This window comes from Trachypithecus francoisi, unplaced genomic scaffold (assembly GCF_009764315.1).
Source record: "Trachypithecus francoisi isolate TF-2019V2 unplaced genomic scaffold, Tfra_2.0 Lachesis_group13, whole genome shotgun sequence".
Lineage (NCBI taxonomy): Eukaryota > Metazoa > Chordata > Mammalia > Primates > Cercopithecidae > Trachypithecus > Trachypithecus francoisi.
Window position 1 is genome coordinate 67,820,463 of NW_022681458.1, and position 18,705 is coordinate 67,839,167.

Sequence of the window (18,705 nt, forward strand, 5' to 3'; positions counted from 1 at the left end):
GATCACATACTCAAGTGTCTAACTGTCCTTTTTACATTTAGTGACATGGACTGGCTTATTCACTAGATATAGCCAATTTTAGGAAAGAAAAAGGGACAGAAGATTGTATTTTCATGGAAATAATCATATTTAATTTGTGATAATGTTTGGGGTTTATTTTAAAACCTTTTATGGTTATACTACTGTTAGTTTGGCTGTAATAAATACATGGGAAAGTGATTACAAGAACATATAAGCAGTCTTGGCCTCCTTTTTCTTTAGCTAGAAACATGTTTTCATTAGCCAGAAGTGTATTTTCAGCTGTCATTTTCCTAAATCCAAACTTTACAAAACTTGCCATATATTCCCCCAAAGTATGTGGTATAAAATATCAAAATGATTTAATAATAAACCTCTAGACCTAACTACCAATTTATAGGAAATATAAGAGCTAGAGAAACATGTTAAATGGCATCACTGTCCAGAATGTGGGAAATCTACAGGACAGATTACCCAGTTTCTTTAACAAATGAATAACAATAGGGAGGGGAAGTTAGATACATGTTTTAGATGAAGAGATCTATAAATCACATGCAATATGTGGACTTTGTATCCTAATCTGAACAAACCAACTGTAAAAAGATACTTTTGAGACAGTTTGAGAAATCTGTTGACTATTTGATGACATTTTAAAATTATCAGTGCTGAGAGGCATAATAAAGGTATTGAGGTTGAGATTTTATTTACAGTATTCTATGAAAAAAATAAATTTGGAAGTAATAGATAAGAATGGCAAAATATTATTAATTGTTGAAGCTATGTGATGTAGGTTTGCAGTTTTCCATAATATAAAGCTAAAACACACACGATGAGAAGGGAAAAAAATAGATCATCACTGTAATAGAAAGCAAAACTATATTGACTTTAGGGTAGCCATTTAGTTTCAGCCAACAGTGGCATTCTATAAATTAAGTACATAATGTGTTAAATTTGGGAGAAGGAGAGAGAGGCTGTTCGGTTGGTCTGTCCTTTCTTTTTTTCCTTCCCCTTCCCTTCTCTTTCTCTCTTTCTCTTTCTTTCTCACCGTCTGTGTGTCTTTTTTTCTGTCTGTCTTTTGACAGGATCTCACTTCTGGTGCTCAGGCTGGAGTGCAGTGGTGAGATCACAGCTCACTGCACCTTCAACTCCTGTGTTCAAGTGATCCTCCTACCTCAGCCTGTCTAGTAGCTGGGAGTATAGGCATGTGCGCCACCACGGCCAGCTAATTTTTGTAGAGACAGGGTCTCACCATGTTGCCCAAACTGCTCTTCAACTCCTGGACTCAGGTGATCCACCCGCCTCTGCCTCCCAAAGTGCTGGGACTACAGGCATGAGCCACTGCGCCTGGCCAGGAAAGGCATTTATAATCAGCCTTACCCTAACCTACAACTCACTGCCCCCTTTTCTCCTACTTAATTGTAGGTGATAATGCATTGTTTGAAAAGAATGATGGGCCAGGCTGGTTGGCTCACGCCTGTAATCCCAGCACTTTGGGAGGCTGAGGCGGGCAGATCACGAGGTCAGGAGATCAAGACCATCCTGGCTAACACAGTGAAACCCTGTCTCTACTAAAAATACAAAAAATTGGCCAGGCGTGGTGTGGGCGCCTGTAGTCCCAGCTACTCGGGAGGCTGAGGTAGGAGAATGGCGTGAACCCGGGAGGCGGAGCTTGTAGTGAGCTGAGATCATTCCACTGCACTCCAGCCTGAGCGACAGAGGGAGACAAAGTCTCAAAAAAAAAAAAAGAATGATGAACTTTGAATGGAGCAGATGGACCTAGTGTTTGCAGTGAAACACAAGCGTCTTTGCCTTCAGCTTTAGTCTCCCTCGTATGCCATTTGTGGCGTTCCTCTGGGACTGCCATACTATAACTGTGGAGTCAGTTGTATGACATTTCCTCATAGCCAGAACTTTTGAGTTTATATATTATTCTTTGATAAAATACCTATTTTACAACAGGACATTCTTTTTTTACCTTTCATCGTTTTTGTTCTGTAAAAATGAATACTCTTGGCCAGGCGTGGTGGCTCACGCCCGAATCCCAGCACTTTGGGAGGCCGAGGCGGGTGGATCACGAGGTCAAGAGATCGAGACCATCCTGGCTAACACGGTGAAACCCGTCTCTACTAAAAATACAAAAAATTAGCCAGGCGCGGTGGTGGGCGCCTGTAGTCCTACGCTACTTGGGAGGCTGAGGCAGGAGAATGGCGTGAACCCGGGAGGTGGAGCTTGCAGTGAGCCGAGATCGCGCCACTGCACTCCAGCCTGGGCGACAGAGCAAGACTCCGTCTCCAAAAAAAAAATGAATACTCTTAGTGATTAGATTAAGCGCTTTACACACATAATTTTGTATGGCATAATTTTACCTTCTAGGAATTTTTTCTTTCCTGAGACTCTGATTTCATGGTATTTTTCTAGTAGAGCCTGTGGTCTAATCAGAACATGGAACTGTACACAATTGGTATTTTGACACTTATCCATATCACAGCAAAGAAAAGTTTGTAAAATGAATGTTGGAAGCAGTTTCTTCAGCGGACCTGCTTTTCTAAGTTGGGACGTTGGTTTGCATGCTGCGAAGGGTTGGCTGAGATGATCTAGAAAGGGGCCCTCACAAATCTGCATTTTAGAACAAATGCCCTCTTTCTGAATTCTCTAGTATTATTCTATCATAGCAAATCTAAGAATAAGCCAAACAATTTCTAAGATCCAACTCCAGCTATAATTGAAATTATTAAGGCACCATACATAAAAGTATTTTGCATTTGAACATATTTGTGTAACCTATTTTATCAACATATCTGTAATTATTGTATCAACTAAATTTTGAGTTCTCAAATGATCTGGAGTCATTTCTGTCAATGTAACTCTACATAGCCTCTGTCATAATAATGTGAAAGTGTAAAGATACTTGGTAAATATATCTTAATTAAACCTGACTTGTTTCATCTCCTAAACCTAGAACTTTAAGCCCAGAACTTTGGTTGATAGGAGAAGGTTTAAGTACAAAAAAAAAAAAAGTGAATAAGACTGGATTATGAAAAGTATTACTACTGAGAGCATTTTTTTGAATTATGAAAAGTACCATAAGATAGTCATGGAAGTTGGATAGTGGCTAGGCACAGTGACTCACACCTGTAATCTCAGCATTTTGGGAGACCGAGGCAGGTGGATTGTTTGAGCTGAGGACTTCAAGACTAGCCTAGGCAACATGGCAAAACCCCATCTCTACATATATATATATATATGTTATATATTAAAAGACATAATTTCTTTATATAAGAAAGTTGAATAGCTACTGGTAAAAATAATAGTCTTTATTAAGTACTATTTGTCAAGCACTTTACTAAGCACTGTATTTGCAGTCATACATTGTGAAAGTGTGCTAAATTTATATACTACACAGAGTTTTTAGTTGGGGTTTTTGAAAAATGTAAATGCTAGAAGAGTAATGTTTAATAATCTGTATAATCTCTGTAACACTGGGGAAATACATCATTTTCTTGAAGTAGTTGGAAGTACTTTTAAAGAAGGCACACTTTCTATAACATCTTATTAAAATTACCCATCTTGTGATGAAAACTGATGAAATTAGTATAACCTCTCATGATGGCCAAGCTTTGTGACCCTTTACTGGAGTGGTTTTTATTCTAATTCTTAACAAGTTTGGTGTCTGAATTCATTTGATATCTAATAAAATTGTTGACATGGAAATGTAGTTTTGACATGTCAGAAGAGACATTTTCTACTTTATAATATTAAGTTCCTACATGTGAAATTTGAGAAGCCACGAAGTAAACATTTTGTTATTCATTTAAAGCTCTTAATTGAGCTAGGCACGGTGGCTCACACTTGTAATCCCAGCACTTTAGGAGGCTGAGGCGGGCAGATCACGAGGTCAGGAGTGTGAGACCAACCTGACCAACATGGTGAAACCCCGTCTCTACTACTAATACAAAACTTAGCTGGGTGTGGTGGCAGGCACCTGTAATCCCAGCTACTCTGGAGGCTGAGGCAGGAGAATTACTTGAACCCAGGTGGCAGAGGTTGCAGTGAGCCGAGATCGCACCACTGCACTCCAGTCTGGGCGACAGAGCGAGACTCCATCTCAAAAAAAAAAAGCTGTTAATTGAGCACTTTTATGCCATTTAGAGGCAACCAGTATTAATATTTAAAATTCAATTTTATTTAAGATTGTATTATCAACATTAGCAATCAGACTGAATAATTAAAGGGCCATTAAAGTAATACATATAGGAATTAAAAATTTTGTATAGAAAAAAATCAAATTAAAAACCCTCTTGGTTTGAAATGAAATATTAATGTAAGACAGGTGTTTTTGTTTGTTCTTAACTAAATAAGCCTTTTTTTCCTAAAACTATGACATCATTAATAACTTCCCCCATACTCCAATAATAGACAGTTTTTTCCCATCATCTCCCTTGTACCTAGAGCAAACTTTCAGTTGTTCTTGACACTATGAATGGAATGGTAAAGCCTGGAAAGTCCAGTAAAATATATTGTAACTGAGTTTTTCTCACCAAATTTTTAACCACATCTGCTATTGACAGGTAAACAAATTTGAACTGATTGCCTTTTGCTTTCCATGATAACATGCAGGTGAGCGCGCAAATAAGTGGTAAAAGACCAATGAAGCAGTTCAAAGAAATAGACAAAGTAACCAACAAACTAAAGAACTCATTTCTGAATATTTTTCTATCCCCCTACCCTCCCTTATGAACTCCTTGTTGGCAGTAACTTTCTTATTCTTCCGTAAATGACAGACACATCAGCTGGGGTAGTTCATTTAAGCCAGTGTAGGTGATTTAGGGTGGCAACTTTAAATAGCTGCCATGAAATGTTGTCATTAGTTTGCTAGCGGCAGGGAAAACAAAATGAAACAGAAATATACAAAAGGAGGTAAAGAGTCTCTCTTACCTTACATAAACCTTATGTTTGAGGGTAGGGGGCAAACCTTTAAAAAAGTATATTAATTTATTTATTTAGAGACAGGGTTTTGCCATGTTGGCTAAGCTGGTCTTGAACTCCTAGGCTCAAGTGATCCTCCCACCTCGGCCTCCCAAAATGCTGGGATAACAGGCATAAGCCAGCACTCCCAGCTGACAATTTTAAAAATTTATTGTTAGTTCATATTTGGGGACCAGAAAGCTCACTTTTCAGTCTGACATTTTGCAAAAATGGAAGTGTAGTGTCTTATAAAAAAATATAAAACATACGTACTAATAGCCAGCCTAAAACTGCCTGTTACCAGCCTAAGCTAGTAATTAAAAATTTCAAAATCTGGGAATAAAAGCAAGATTAATTAAAGTACTTGGTGGTTACCCATAGGGTGTGTGTGTGTGTGTGCGCGTGCATGTGTGATTAGCAACCACATGGCAATGTATTCAGTATTGTTATTTGACAAATAAGGATGAGGAATTTTGATTTGGAAATGAGGATAATAAATTCCTCATGTACCTTTAAAAATATATCTTTTAAATGAACTCTTACTGAGAGAATAACTACTAAAAGTTTAATTGTAGTTTTTTATTATAATATTTTACTTTGATTTTATACTAAAAACTGCCAACCAGATAACATCTAAATGTATCTTTTTCAATATGACAAAGTTACACAAGAAGACTCCCCTTGCACGTAAAGAAAAATGCAATTATTTTCTATTCTGAATCTCCAGACTGCTGTTTTAGAAAATCATATCTGATTATTTGCTCAGCAGAAGATTATTGAGTTGATTTAGCTGTGATTTTACTTAACAAAGCTTCAACTGCATTCCTACTGTGGAGTCCGAAAAAGGTAGAGAGATATAAATGATACATTCAAACTGTGATTTTTGTGAACAGGGCCATCGATGCACCCCTCGGAGCTAATAGCGGAGATGAGAAACAGTGGGTTTGCACTGAAACGAAATGTACTGGGGAGAAACTTGACCGCAAATGATCCATCACAGGTAATGATCTTTTTATCGGTAAGCTGAAAATGTCTATAAATCTAAATGTGATTGCTTGTGAATTGCTACTTAATGTTTTCCAATATGCATATATCCATAGGAAAGTAAGATAGAGCAAAGCAAATACCCAAAATGTATTTTGATTTTGCTTTATTATTTTAACCTAAATGAGAAATTGTTTACAAACCTGTATTTTAATAAATGAAACTGCTCATCTGAGTTTATGTGGATAAAATATCTAACTGAACTGGTGATGAGGCTGTTGCTTTTTCCTTCCTGCTAAATTATCCCTGATATGACATTAAATAGAACCAATGGTTAGAAGTAAAACCCCTAAAAATTGTAGAAAATATTTTAAACTTACTTATTTTATTAAACTATACATAGGTCCAGAAAATGATTGAGTTTGAAGGGCTGTATTATTATATATTTGATAATGTGCTGGATAAATTATAAAGGCTAAAACTGTGGATATTTTGACCTGCCTTTAAAATTCATAATCTTATTTTTTATATTTCATTAAATTAAAGTATTTAAACTGGCAAGTGTTAACATTCAAGAGATAGAGAATGGAAGTCACGCTCTAAACATTTTATCTGTGTTTGTCTATCATCCTTTTCCTGGAAGAGTTTCCTAATGCTGGCAAAGCAGTCATGTTAACCTCTTAGTGCCGTATGATCCACTTCGGCAGGGAGACTACAAGAAAAATTTTTAATTCCCTCCCATTTCCCAATCCAAAATACCATATTCATCTACAGTGTGTCCCTGATATAAAACTTATTTATAAATGTTTTCTTTTTTATCTGATAACTACATTGTCTTGAAATCTAGCAATTTAATAATGTCTTTGTTGACTCAGGAGTATGTTGCAAGTGAGGGTGAAGAAGATCCAGAAGTTGAATTTTTAAAGTCCCTAACAACCAAACAAAAACAGAAACTTCTCAGGTAATTTAAAAGTGTATATTTAATAGATTTATTTTTTCCTTAGTATTCATCTCAGTATCGTATTCAACTCTGATCCTAAGAGCTCATGAAGGTACTTAAACCATGCATCACATTTATTGATTATTCTTCACCCATAGCTAATACAATTTTGTCTGTCTTTTCAGTAACATGGAAATTGTATACTCAGATGTAAGATTGTATACTCAGATTATACCACAAAACTACTGCGCTTTTCAGAACGTTTTAGAATTATACTTATTTATAACTTTTACTTTTCAAAATAGATTTGTATGTATCTTCACACACAATTTGTTCTTAGGAAACATTTTTGGCCTTTTTTTAAAAAATGTTTTGTAAAATCTTATGAGAATGCAGAAAGAATGCTTAAATTTAAGGTAAACGTGAATTTTGTTAAACAGACTACCTCCGAATTAAAGAATCCAAGAAATGTCTGCTGAGTCCAATAGAGGGAGCTCATGATGCTTTCAGTATGTACAGTTTTGAGAATGGCTAGACAGAACCTAGAGACTTATTTTCAGAGTAACTCAAACATACCATATAAATAAGTTACTCCTCCGAGAATGTGAAGTACTCTTTAGAAATTCAGAACGTTTTAATAGGATTGTCCTAATATTTATAAAACTAAACAGTTGCCGGGCGCGGTGGCTCAAGCCTGTAATCCCAGCACTTTGGGAGGCCGAGACAAGCGGATCACGAGGTCAGGAGATCGAGACCATCCTGGCTAACACGGTGAAACCCTGTCTCTACTAAAAAATACAAAAAACTAGCCGGGCGAGGTGGCGGGCGCCTGTAGTCCCAGCTACTCGGGAGGCTGAGGCAGGAGAATGGCGTAAACCCGGGAGGCGGAGCTTGCAGTGAGCCGAGATCCGGCCACTGCACTCCAGCATGGGCGACAGAGTGAGACTCCGTCTCAAAAAAAAAAAAACTAAAGAATTGTTGAAAACAAGTATTAACTATATTATTTTATAAAAGTTTAATGTGTACTCTTAGAATTTCTGGAGAATATTCTCGAATTTTGATAATGGAATGTTGATTAATATTTACATACTATAAAATAGTACATAAAATTAATTTTTCATCTGATTATAGCTATGTATTTGCTTTTATAGTAGTTCCAACTGATGTTACACACCTTTCACAGACTTTCTTTAGGATGACCATTTAGAGTGCTATATAATTTCATATCAGTAAGAATTTAACAAAAAAGTAGTCATTACTATTGAAGTGTAGTCAGAAAATTGGCTTGATGCATTTTTAAAAATTTAATGTATACATGCTTTGAATAATTTTAAAGGAAGAAAATGAGTTGTGATTTAGTAAACAATGCATTCATATATGGATATGAGTTTTTTGTTTTGTTTCGTTTTGTTTTGTTTTTAAGACAGAGTCTCACTCTGTTGCCCATGCTGGAGTGCAGTGGCATGATTTTGACTCACTGCAACCTCTGCCTCCCAGGTTCAAGCGATTCTCCTGCCTCAGCCTTCTGAGTAGCTGGGATTACAGGCATGTGCCACCATGCCCAGATAATTTTTGTACTTTTACTAGAGATGGGGTTTCACCATGTTAGTCTGATCTCGAACTCCTGACCTTGTGATCTGCTCGCCTTGGCCTCCCAAAGTGCTGGGATTACAGGCGTGAGCCACCACGCCCTGCCATGGATACGATTTTTAATAACTTCTAAGAAAATATATTGTTTGTTCATAACTTACAGTTGATGAAATAGCTATTTTTCACACAGTCTGTTACTATTTGTTTCCCAATTACAGGAAATTAGATCGACTGGAGAAGAGAAAAAAGAAAAAAGATAGAAAAAAGAAAAAGTTTCAGAAGAGCAGAAGTAAGCACAAAAAACATAAGTCCTCTTCTTCCTCCTCCTCCTCCTCCTCTTCCTCTACTGAGACTTCAGAAAGTAGTAGTGAGAGTGAGAGTGACAATAAAGAAAAAAAAATAGAAAGGAAGAAAAGAAAGAAAAGCAAGTGTTCAGGGCATAACAACAGTGATTCTGAAGAGAAGGACAAGTCTAAGAAGAGAAAACTTCATGAAGAACTTTCTAGCAGTCACCATAACCAGGAAAAAGCCAAGGAAAAGCCCAGGTTCTTAAAACGCGAGAGTTCTAGGGAGAACAGCAAATGGAGCCATTCCGATTCTGACAAAAAGTCCAGAAGCCATAATCATAGCCCAGAGAAGAGAGGCTCTGAAAGAAAGGAGGGGAGCAGCAGAAGCCATGGCAGGGAGGAAAGAAGCAGGAGAAGCCGGAGCAGAAGTCCTGGTAGTTACAAGCAAAGGGAGATAAGAAAACGGCCACAGCGGAGTCCCAGTGCAGAGCAAAGCAGAAGAAATGACACCAGAAGCCATGGCACAGATGTGTACAGAGGAGAAAAAATGTACAGGAGATACGCATACTAAAGTGACAGAGAGAATGAGGCAGAAGTAGAGAAGAAAGACTGTATGTGACAATTACCTGGGAGTAAAAATATCTCCACTTTTTTATTGAATACTTATAGCAAGGGCTAAATTATGTACTATTGTCTTTCTAATAAAAAAGCTCGGTTTTAATTTTTCATCTCTGTAAACTGTCAATTCACGTACAAAACTACATGAGTACTATAAGAATGAATTTTGCAAATATTTGTAAGTAAGCTATTTTGGGGCTGTAGAAATATTTTCTGTTGGTAACTGTTTCTTGTGCCCCATACCAGATAAAAACTGCATATAACTCTGTGACATTTTCTTTGTTCTGAAACATCGTTAAAAGAATGACAGTACACTGAATGGGTATAATTTAATTTTTTCAATTCAAATTTGTTATTCAAGGATTTGAATTTGCTTGAAGTGAATTGTAATCATTATCCAAATTCACTAGTATAAATTAAACAATGGATTAATCTTTAAGACTTTTAAGCCCCCTTAACCTTTTGTTCTATAGAATAAGCTGTTTACATTTGGATAATACTAGTTTTTTGTGCAGGTATACAAGTTACCTCAAACTTAAAACAGTCCAGCTGGGCCAGGCACGGTGGCTTATGCCTGTAATCCCAGCACTTTAGGAGGCCCAGGCGGGCAGATTACCTTAGGTCAGGAGTTCGAGACCAGCCTGGGCAACATGGTGAAACTGCGTGTCTACTAAAAATACCAAAAATTAGCTGGGCATGGTGGCACTCGCTGTAGTCTCAGCTATTCGGGAGTCTGAGGCAGGATATTCGCTTGTACCCGGGAGGTGGACGTTGCAGTGAGCCGAGATTATGCCACTGCACTCCAGCACGGGCGACAGAGTGAGACTCCATCTCAAGAAAAAAAAAATTAGCCAAGCATGGCAGCATGCACCTGTAGTCCCAGCTACTCAGGAGGCTGAGGTGGGAGAACCGCTTGAACCCGGGAGGAGGAGGTTTCAGTGAGCCAAGATCGCGCCACTGCACTCCAGCCTGGGTGATGGAGCAAGACTCCCATCTCAAAAACAAAACAAAACAAAAAACAATCCAACTGTATTAGCTTAACAGTTCTAGAGGTCAGAAGTTTGACATGGGTCTCACTGGGCTAAAGTCAAGGTGTCAGTAGAATTGTGTTTTTTCTAGAGGCTCAAGGGGAAAATAGGTTTGCTTGCCTGTTCCAGCTTCTAGATGCTGCCTGCATTTCTTGGCTCCTGGCCCCCTTCCTCCATTTTCAAAGCTAACAAAGAGGAGTCAAGTCCTTCTCAAATCTAATCATTCTGACACTTTGACATTCTGCATCCCTCTTCCAATTTTAAGTACCTTGTGATTACATCAGGCCCATCTGAAGAATCATGCAATAATCTCCCAATTGTAAGATCAATGTTAATTCTATCTGCAACTTTAATTCCCCTTTTCTTCATAATGTAACATATTCACAGGTTCCAGGGGTTAGGATATGTACATCTATGAGGGACTATTACTGTGCCTTCCACAAATGGCCCTTCTATTACTGTCTTACAACTATTAAAGATTTTACTTCATACCTGGTTGATCCTGCCAGTGGTCGGCGGCGGGGGGCAGGGGGTAGATTTTCAAATGAAACAAACTACTTTGATATTTCACCAGTATAGGTATATAAGGCATATTTAAATTTAGCTGCAAATTTTCCCTTGTGTTTCAAAGGATGTGGTAAGGGAAAACTGTAGAAAGAACTGTTACAAATCACAAGTAACACAGTTCCAAAAAACTTCACATCTTGGACACAAGTATTTTTGTTATCAGTGTTCTATATTTTTTAACCATCTGCTAATTAATACAAAACGAATATTGATTAGATGGTTTTGCTAGTTGGCAGTCACAATTTCATAAATTCTGTAAGAGAGTAACATTTTAAAGAAGTAAAACCACATCATCTGATATATATGTCTTTGCCTTGTCTGTGCACACACAGAAAACAAATGTCCTCTAAGAAAAACTAAGTGAAGAGGTAAACAACCCTTGATTATTTAGATTTTTAAGACGAAGGGGGGAGGAACTTGAATTCCTTCCACAGTATTGTTTAATAACCTATAGCGCACCTCAAAGATCCCTTCTTCACTTAAAAAAAAAAGCATGCATTTGAAATTGATAAAGACTGCTAATTTACACCTTGAGTTCATCAGTGTTGCAGTGATTATTTTCTATCTTCTGCCTTTTTAGACTTTATAATTTTTATAATGTCAAAACCTATGCAATACTACCTTAAAGGGTTTCTGAAGCAATATAGTGTTCATGAAGAGAAATGCTGAAATGCATCCTGTAATTCAAAATGAATTAAGTATGTTATTTCTTACACTTTTCTCATTTGACTCACACACCGTGGTCCACTTTTTTAATGCAGATGAGGTTGCTCAGGCTGATCTTGAACTCCAGACCTCAAGCAATCTGCCTGCCTCAGCCTCCCAAAGTGCTGGGATTATAGGCGTGAACCACCATGCCTGGCCAATGTGGCCCACTTTTAACTTTATAAAGTGAGATTTTTTTAGTCTCTGATTTAATTATCCTTATTGTTAGGATTGAGAAACTAGAAAGTACTGCCAGAAGCTCCAATATTTTTACCCATCTAATTCTGAGAAAAAATTTCCATGTAGTTATGGAAGATGTTGATTTTCTGTCTGGCTTTCAGCCTTGGTCACCCAAGGGTGCTCAACAGCCCTAATGAACTACCATTCTAACTTTATAAACTTAAAAACGGAAGAGAGGCATTTTCACACAAAATCATACCATGATAACAAAGCTTTCAAGAGGCTTAGCTAATGTGTTCCACATACCCTAATGATGGGTAAAATAATTGGAAGTTTCTTTAAAATAAAAATATTGGACATGTAATTCTGCTTTTGCCTTTTGAAATATAAGGTAGAAACCAAGGAGATGAACCTCGTAAGATAAACCTCATAATAAAAGGGATGTCTAGTATGTGTAGAGATTACTCTCAGTACCTAAAACCCAAGAAGAATCCTCCACGGTTAGTGAATCTATGACTTGAGAACCCAAACAAAAGTCCTCAACGGGGATATTTTTTAGAAAACCAGCCTGGTGAAATTTGTCATTCTTACCCTTAATAGAGAAGTTCCTTTAAAGAAATCTTGGCAGACTTACACGTTTCTTATTCATCCAGGCTGGCAGACTTACACGTTTCTTATTCATCCATGGGCCTGGAACTGCACGCGCATAGGACACATTTTGGAGGCATTTCTCCTTCTGCCTCCGCAGGGACTTTTCTCCTAACTTAACATTTAACATAACACTAGCAAATTAATTCCTGTAGGAGGTGCTGTCGATTTATAAATAACCAAGAAATATCAAGTTGCTAGGTTAGAACTTGTTTATCTGAACGTCTCCGTGGTAAATTAGTCATAATTTATTTTAATAAAGGCCAAAATGGGCAGAGGTTTCTGCAGCATAGTGGCAGGTCTGCTTACCTTGCATTATGAAGCGGAGATCTTGTTTTGAACCGTAGGGCTGTAATCTTAAGAAAGCTTTTCATCCGAAAGGTTTGGAGAGACCTTTCTTGCTGTTCTTCCATGAGACTGCTTGCTCATAGTGAATCAAATCATTCCACGCTGCTGGGAGCAGGCGTTTCCCAGTTTTAATCACCGAACATTTGTGCTTTGGCATTGAAGCTCAACCAGTTCAAAATCCACCTGAGCCATTTCACTCTTCTCCTTACCTAACGACCACTGGGCCAAGACGCTGGTGGAGGCGGCTCCGGAGGGCCGCAGCTCCACACTCCGGTCCTAAGACCAGGAAGAAAGTAGCACTTTTAGCTTCAGCAGCTGAATGATATTTAAAAATCTTATTTAGGTTTTCTGAAAAAGAAAACCTCTACTATAGTTGTCATTTCTTGAAAAGAGATAAAAGCATGCAATACCTGCAGGCCTTGGGAGCATTCTCTGATAAAAAGGCGAAAGGCCTTTAAAAAGTTGTGAGGAACAAGTCAGATCAGGGAAACTAAGGTTTGGGAAAGCGGGGGCCCGCTGAGAGCTCTCCTACCTGATCGAGGCTCCTAAAATCCGGTTCCTGATGACGGGAAAGGAAGAGGTAACTCCACAGCACCTTCCCCGTTTCTCCTCCCTTCACGCCACACTTAACATCACCCCCAGAATGCCCAGAATGTAACAATAATGACGAAGATGTGCGGGATGAACACGGAGAACTGCCTGGAATGAAAAGAAACCCACCCTCCGGTCCAAGCTGCCCCGGAGTCGCCTTTCTCCAGTCCCTCCGGCTTGAAGGGCTTTGCGAGGGGGTGGAAGAAGTGGAGGTCCGAGGGTTCCTGGACTGATAGAGCAGGGCTTCCCAGGAGGACGTCGCCCTAAACCTAAAGGAATCCAGAATGGGGGGTGGAGTAGGGTGACGGGATGAATCCTGGCTGGGGTCGCCCCTTCCCATCCCGAGGCGACGCCCCTCTGCGTGCTCTGGTGGTTTCCTTCTCTGGATGCGCGTCTGGCAACCTTGTGAAAACACCCCAAACCGAAATGAGGAGGCCGAGAATGAGGGGGCGCACACCCTTCCTAGCAGTTGCGCCTCCGGCGCCAGGAGGCCGCCCGACACCCGACCCACAAGGTGCGGCGGGGAACGGTCGGGGCCGGCCCTCTGCGTGGCTCCCTGGCCCCCCGTTGGCCCAAGCCACCCCCTAGAAGCAATTCTCAGGCCTTTCCGCTGGGGGCCCGCCCGCCAAGGGCCCTGCCAGTCCCCGCCTAAGCTTGCCGGGCCTCTGGCGCAGTCCCCCGCGCGGGTCGGACTCGCCTTCAGCAGTTAGGAAAGCGAGCGAATTGTTCTGGTCGCTCGCGCTCCACAGGTGAAGAGGGCGCTTTCTGAAGCTCTTGGGACAAACATGAAGATATCAACTTTCGTCAGCAATCTGCAAGCAGAATGTGGACTGGGGGAGACACCCTGTCATTTTGCATTTCCTTTATAAATAAATGAATCACCCTGAAATCGTTACACGCCGGCAAAACAATGCAAAATCCCCAGTGTGAAATTCTAAAGGAAGAGAGTATAAGGGTCTTGGAAAATCTGGAACTCTTAGGGGCTGTGGTTTTCCGGGTCCTCGACAGCCGGCCCTGGAGGAACGTGTCCCCACGGACATCCCCACGGACATTTAAGGAAAGGAAACCCTTTCCTTAACTGGAGTTGCAAACACAGTCTATATTTGTATCAACAATATATGGGGGAGGCATGTCTGTATATATTTACTTCATACATATTTCTATACACTCCAGCGTCTGGGAAGGGTGGGGGGTAAATAACACTGAACGGTTAAAATTATGGAGAAGGGATAATAACTGATTACTAATTTGAAAGTAAACAAACAGGTGACTTTTTCAGATCAAATTCCTCCTTGTATCGTTACAATAAATATCTCTGAAGGAAGCTCTCTATTTATGTTGTCATTGATTAATTCTTCACTACCTCATTTGATTTCGATTTAGAACGATTTGATTCTAATTTAATTAGCATGTAATTTGGATGTACATAATTACTGTAATTATGACATTCAGGTAAGGCAGCTTTAGGCTGAAAGGCAATTTCAAATTTTCTAGCAACCTACTTTGTACTGGGAAATGGACAAGGACTTTGCGCCCTGCTATCCAAGTAGTAATTAGCACATCTTTGAAATAGGCAGTGCGGCGGGGTTTGTATTAAAACAGCAAATACAAACCCAGCCGAGTTACCCGCCGCAAAGGTGGCTGCGAGTCCCCGGAAACGCGCTGCTGCTCCCAGGCGCGAGTTCAGGGAGCCCGGCACCCAGGCGCCTTGGCCGGGCTTTCTCGACTGCGGGTGACGGCGCCTCAGCCGCCTCGGGCGCAGGGTTTGAAGGTGTCGCTTTTTAAATTAAAATACAATAAATACGCGCTGGGGAGGTGGGGGGGCACAAAAACGGAGGAGGAGGAAGTCACTCCACGTAGTCCGAAGACAGGTTGGGGTCAGGGAGACAGTGGACTGGAAGAGGACGGAAAGGGGCGGCGGGGTAGGACGATGCACTGAGAAGAGAGAAAATTGGCCAACGCCCCCAACTGTTACCCGATTTCAGATTTGGGTTTCAAAGGGAAAAGGAGAGGACAAAAGGGGTCGTTTTGCTCCGGGAGGATGTGCGCACCCTTCGGGGAGGCCTGGAGCGGGGCATCTGGGGGCTTCTCGCCGCCTCGGGGGCCTTGCGCGCCAGACCCGGCTCCTGCCTGCCCAGCAGCCCCCCGCGCCCCACTCGGGCTGGGGTGTCCGCCGGAGGACGAAGGCGAGGCAGAAGGCTGCTCTGGCCCGCCTCGGGTTGGGGCTGCGAAAGCAGCGGGTCCCTTGCCTGCCTGATGGTCCACGGGAGGGTGGTAGGGTGGGATGGTTTGGTGACCTGTTTGAATCGGCCTGGTTCCAGCCCGCCCCGGATAGTCCACGCGGGCCTTGCGGGCCGGGAGCCGCGGATGCAGAGTCGTAGGGGTCTGCGTCCACAGCTGGATCCCCACATCCTGGGGTCCACGTCGCTGCCGATAACGCTTCAGCGCTCTCAACTTTAAGTTGGAAGACCCTGAAGTTGCCTTGAAAAGGATGTTAAATGCGACAATTCTAAGACCAGGGCCAACCGGTCCTTATTTTGTTTTGTTTGGATTTTCAGTTAGCACGTTCCAGAAACGACCCTTTTGCCCAGAAGCCACTGCCAAGTAGTGCTCCCCACCCCCAATAGCAGGGTTCGTTCCCCGCTGGAACGCAAACCCTCGCGTTTCTTCGCAGGATCCGCTTGATTGCTGCTGCTCGCGGCAAAAGCCGGTCTCCACATGCTGACAGCCGCAAGACGGGCAGGCGGCGGCCTTCCCGCCTCGGAGCTCTAGGTGGCGCCAGCGAGCCGCACTCGCCAAGTTCCTCTTATGGGAATCAAGAGCTACTGTCAAACATAAAAGCAAATCAGAGTTTTCAGTTTTTTTAATGTGTTAAGAATGTTATTCCTTAAGAAAATTTGTAGCTAAATTATTCTCACTTAAAATAAACACTTAGTATACCAATTACACAAATGGGCGGGATTTATGTGAGATTTACTTCATCTGCATTTTTGTAGTGGAAGAGAGCCTTGGTGAATACAGATAATAGATGCAAATAAGATTAGAGTTAAAATAAATAAAGTTTCCATCCGAATAAAAAGAAATTCAATTTTACACGACTTGTAACGATTTGACGGAAGGTCCAGACACGTCATTCAGGTGCACAATCTAATCTCATCAAAATAATGTTGTTTCCCGCCTCGAGGAAAGAAAATCTTTCTTTTCTTTTTCTTTTTCCTTGTCAGGTAGAACCCAATTCATTCCAAGGGGAGAAAACTGGTGTCAGAAAAGGAGACGCCAGAGGATGGTGTGGATCGTGGCTGGGTGGGCGCAGGGCGGAGGAAAATTTGCTTTTCGTTCCTCTGTTGCGCTGGAAGCTATGGGACAGGAAACGCCAGGGAAACTGGGGAACTCGAAATCGCACCGCCCTCACCAGGGCCCAGGCGCGACTCTGCGCCCCCAGGCCGCGGCCCCCGCCCGCGCGGACCTCCAGGCCGCTACCCATCTCTGAGTTTGGGCCCTTGGCCACCGCCTCCAGCTCCTTCTGGCCCCTGAGCCGGAGAGGCACAGGCCTCTGGGGCCCCGAGGTGGCCCTGGGGAGGCGCGGACCCACCGCAATTGGGGACCGAACTCGTGTTCTAACTGGGGGGTTCTCGCCTCCCACGCGCGCTGTCTCCAATTTGGTCAACCCCGGCCGGCAGGTCGCCACCTGCTCAAGTCAAGGTTCCCGGTGCCCCCAGGGGCGCCTAGGGCAAGGGGGAGGCCGGGCAGGGGGCCTAGGCCCTCTTTTCGCCTGTTGGCTTCGGCCGGGGCCCCGGGGCCCCGCTCCCTCTGGGCTCAGGTTCCGTGTACTGCTGCCTCCCGGCTGGACGCTCGGGCCGGGGCAGCCGCCCGTCGCTCCCAGGAGCCTGGGTGATGGACGTCCGCTGACCCGCGGGGCAGAGGCAGCGCTCACAGGCCTTGATCACTGGCCTGCGGAGGGAGCCGCGCGGCCAGCGGGACCTGCACAGCCGGGCCCTTTGATCTGCCTTTATTATCAACGACAAACAAAGCTGCTTGGGCCCGACGCCCGGGCGCCCGCGTTCCTGGGGAGACCCACCACACCCTTTACCCCGCGCCGCCAGCCCGCGGCCCCCAAACGCGCCAGGCACCCTCTGGGCCTCCAGTGCCCCGGCCCGAAGCCCCTCCAGGAAACGAGCCCCTACCAGCTGGCTCTCCAGAAGACCATCCCCCGACCAGAGGCGCTTAGGGAGTGGGGTGCTCCCGGTTATGAACAGCTTGATCGGGGAGAGAAAAAGGCCAAAGTGAAGAAAAACTCCAGGAAGAAGAGCGGGGCAGCCTGGCTGCGGGGAGCTCGAGAAGGAGAAGGAAGAAGCCATTGAATGTCACGCTGCAAACTCCCTGCTGGGGACCTTCGTTCTGTTTTATCGCTACTTTGCGACTTGGTGTTTCAGAACAGTTTCCGAGAAAACATTTTGATGATTGTTAATAACAAGAATTTATTTTTTCTTTCCTAAAAATCAAAACCTTCGCTCAAATTCCCAAGGTGGACAGTAATCAAAAATGGAAAAACAAATTATGTTGGTGCTGACTTCGCTTGTACTTCCTTTTGTGTGGGAAGTCTTTTAGAAATATTTTTTATTCTGTAAATATGTACTTTATTTTCTAAATTAACATTTTTTCGAATTGCGAAATTATCTCATTTACCAATTTTCTTTTTGTCTCTCCCTCTTCTCCCTCTTTTAAACTAGGGCTGTTAAGTTGGTGGTCAGAAGACAAAGAGAGTGAAAATAATTTTCATTTCAATAATTGCCTTCTGGTCAATTTAACTGTGCCTTATTTTGAAAGAGACTGTCTAAATGAGATTCCTGTCCCAAATGTGTTCCCAGGCCTGATCCCAGCCTTTAATTATTCCTGAGTTTTTTTCTTCAGAATAAGACGCCGCACTGAGTAATCACAAAGAAGTCAGAGAGCATCCTTGAACCTTTTCAGAAGCAGCGCCACTGATATTCAAATAACCTGCGAGGGCCATTTGACGGCGCGGAGACCTAGGCATTTCCAATTCACTATTTGCATAGATCAGCCGTCTTTGAAAAGGAAAGGAGCAGTTGTCTTCCATAACATTAAAAAGCCTAGTTATCAAATCAAGTGCTTAGTTTGGGAGCTTTTAAAACGTTTACATTTTATCTCAGGTTGCCCTTTACCGTTTGACATGCAAATTTGGTGCAGTTAATTTAGACAATTAAAAAGATCTTCA

At 42.1% G+C, this 18,705-nt stretch overlaps 1 protein-coding gene across 2 annotated transcripts in view; it reads left to right on the forward strand.

The window, feature by feature from the left end:
* CIR1 (corepressor interacting with RBPJ, CIR1) overlaps positions 1-9,850 on the forward strand; it is a 48,981-nt gene extending 39,131 nt beyond the window's left edge. For both annotated transcript variants that reach the window (XM_033231086.1, XM_033231087.1), the window contains 3 exons: positions 5,877-5,983; positions 6,843-6,928; positions 8,716-9,850. In XM_033231086.1, the coding sequence (XP_033086977.1) occupies positions 5,877-5,983; positions 6,843-6,928; positions 8,716-9,355 (833 nt within the window). In that variant the 3' untranslated portion in view covers positions 9,356-9,850. The remainder of the gene's footprint in view (positions 1-5,876; positions 5,984-6,842; positions 6,929-8,715) is intronic.
* Positions 9,851-18,705: the final 8,855 nt, after the last annotated feature.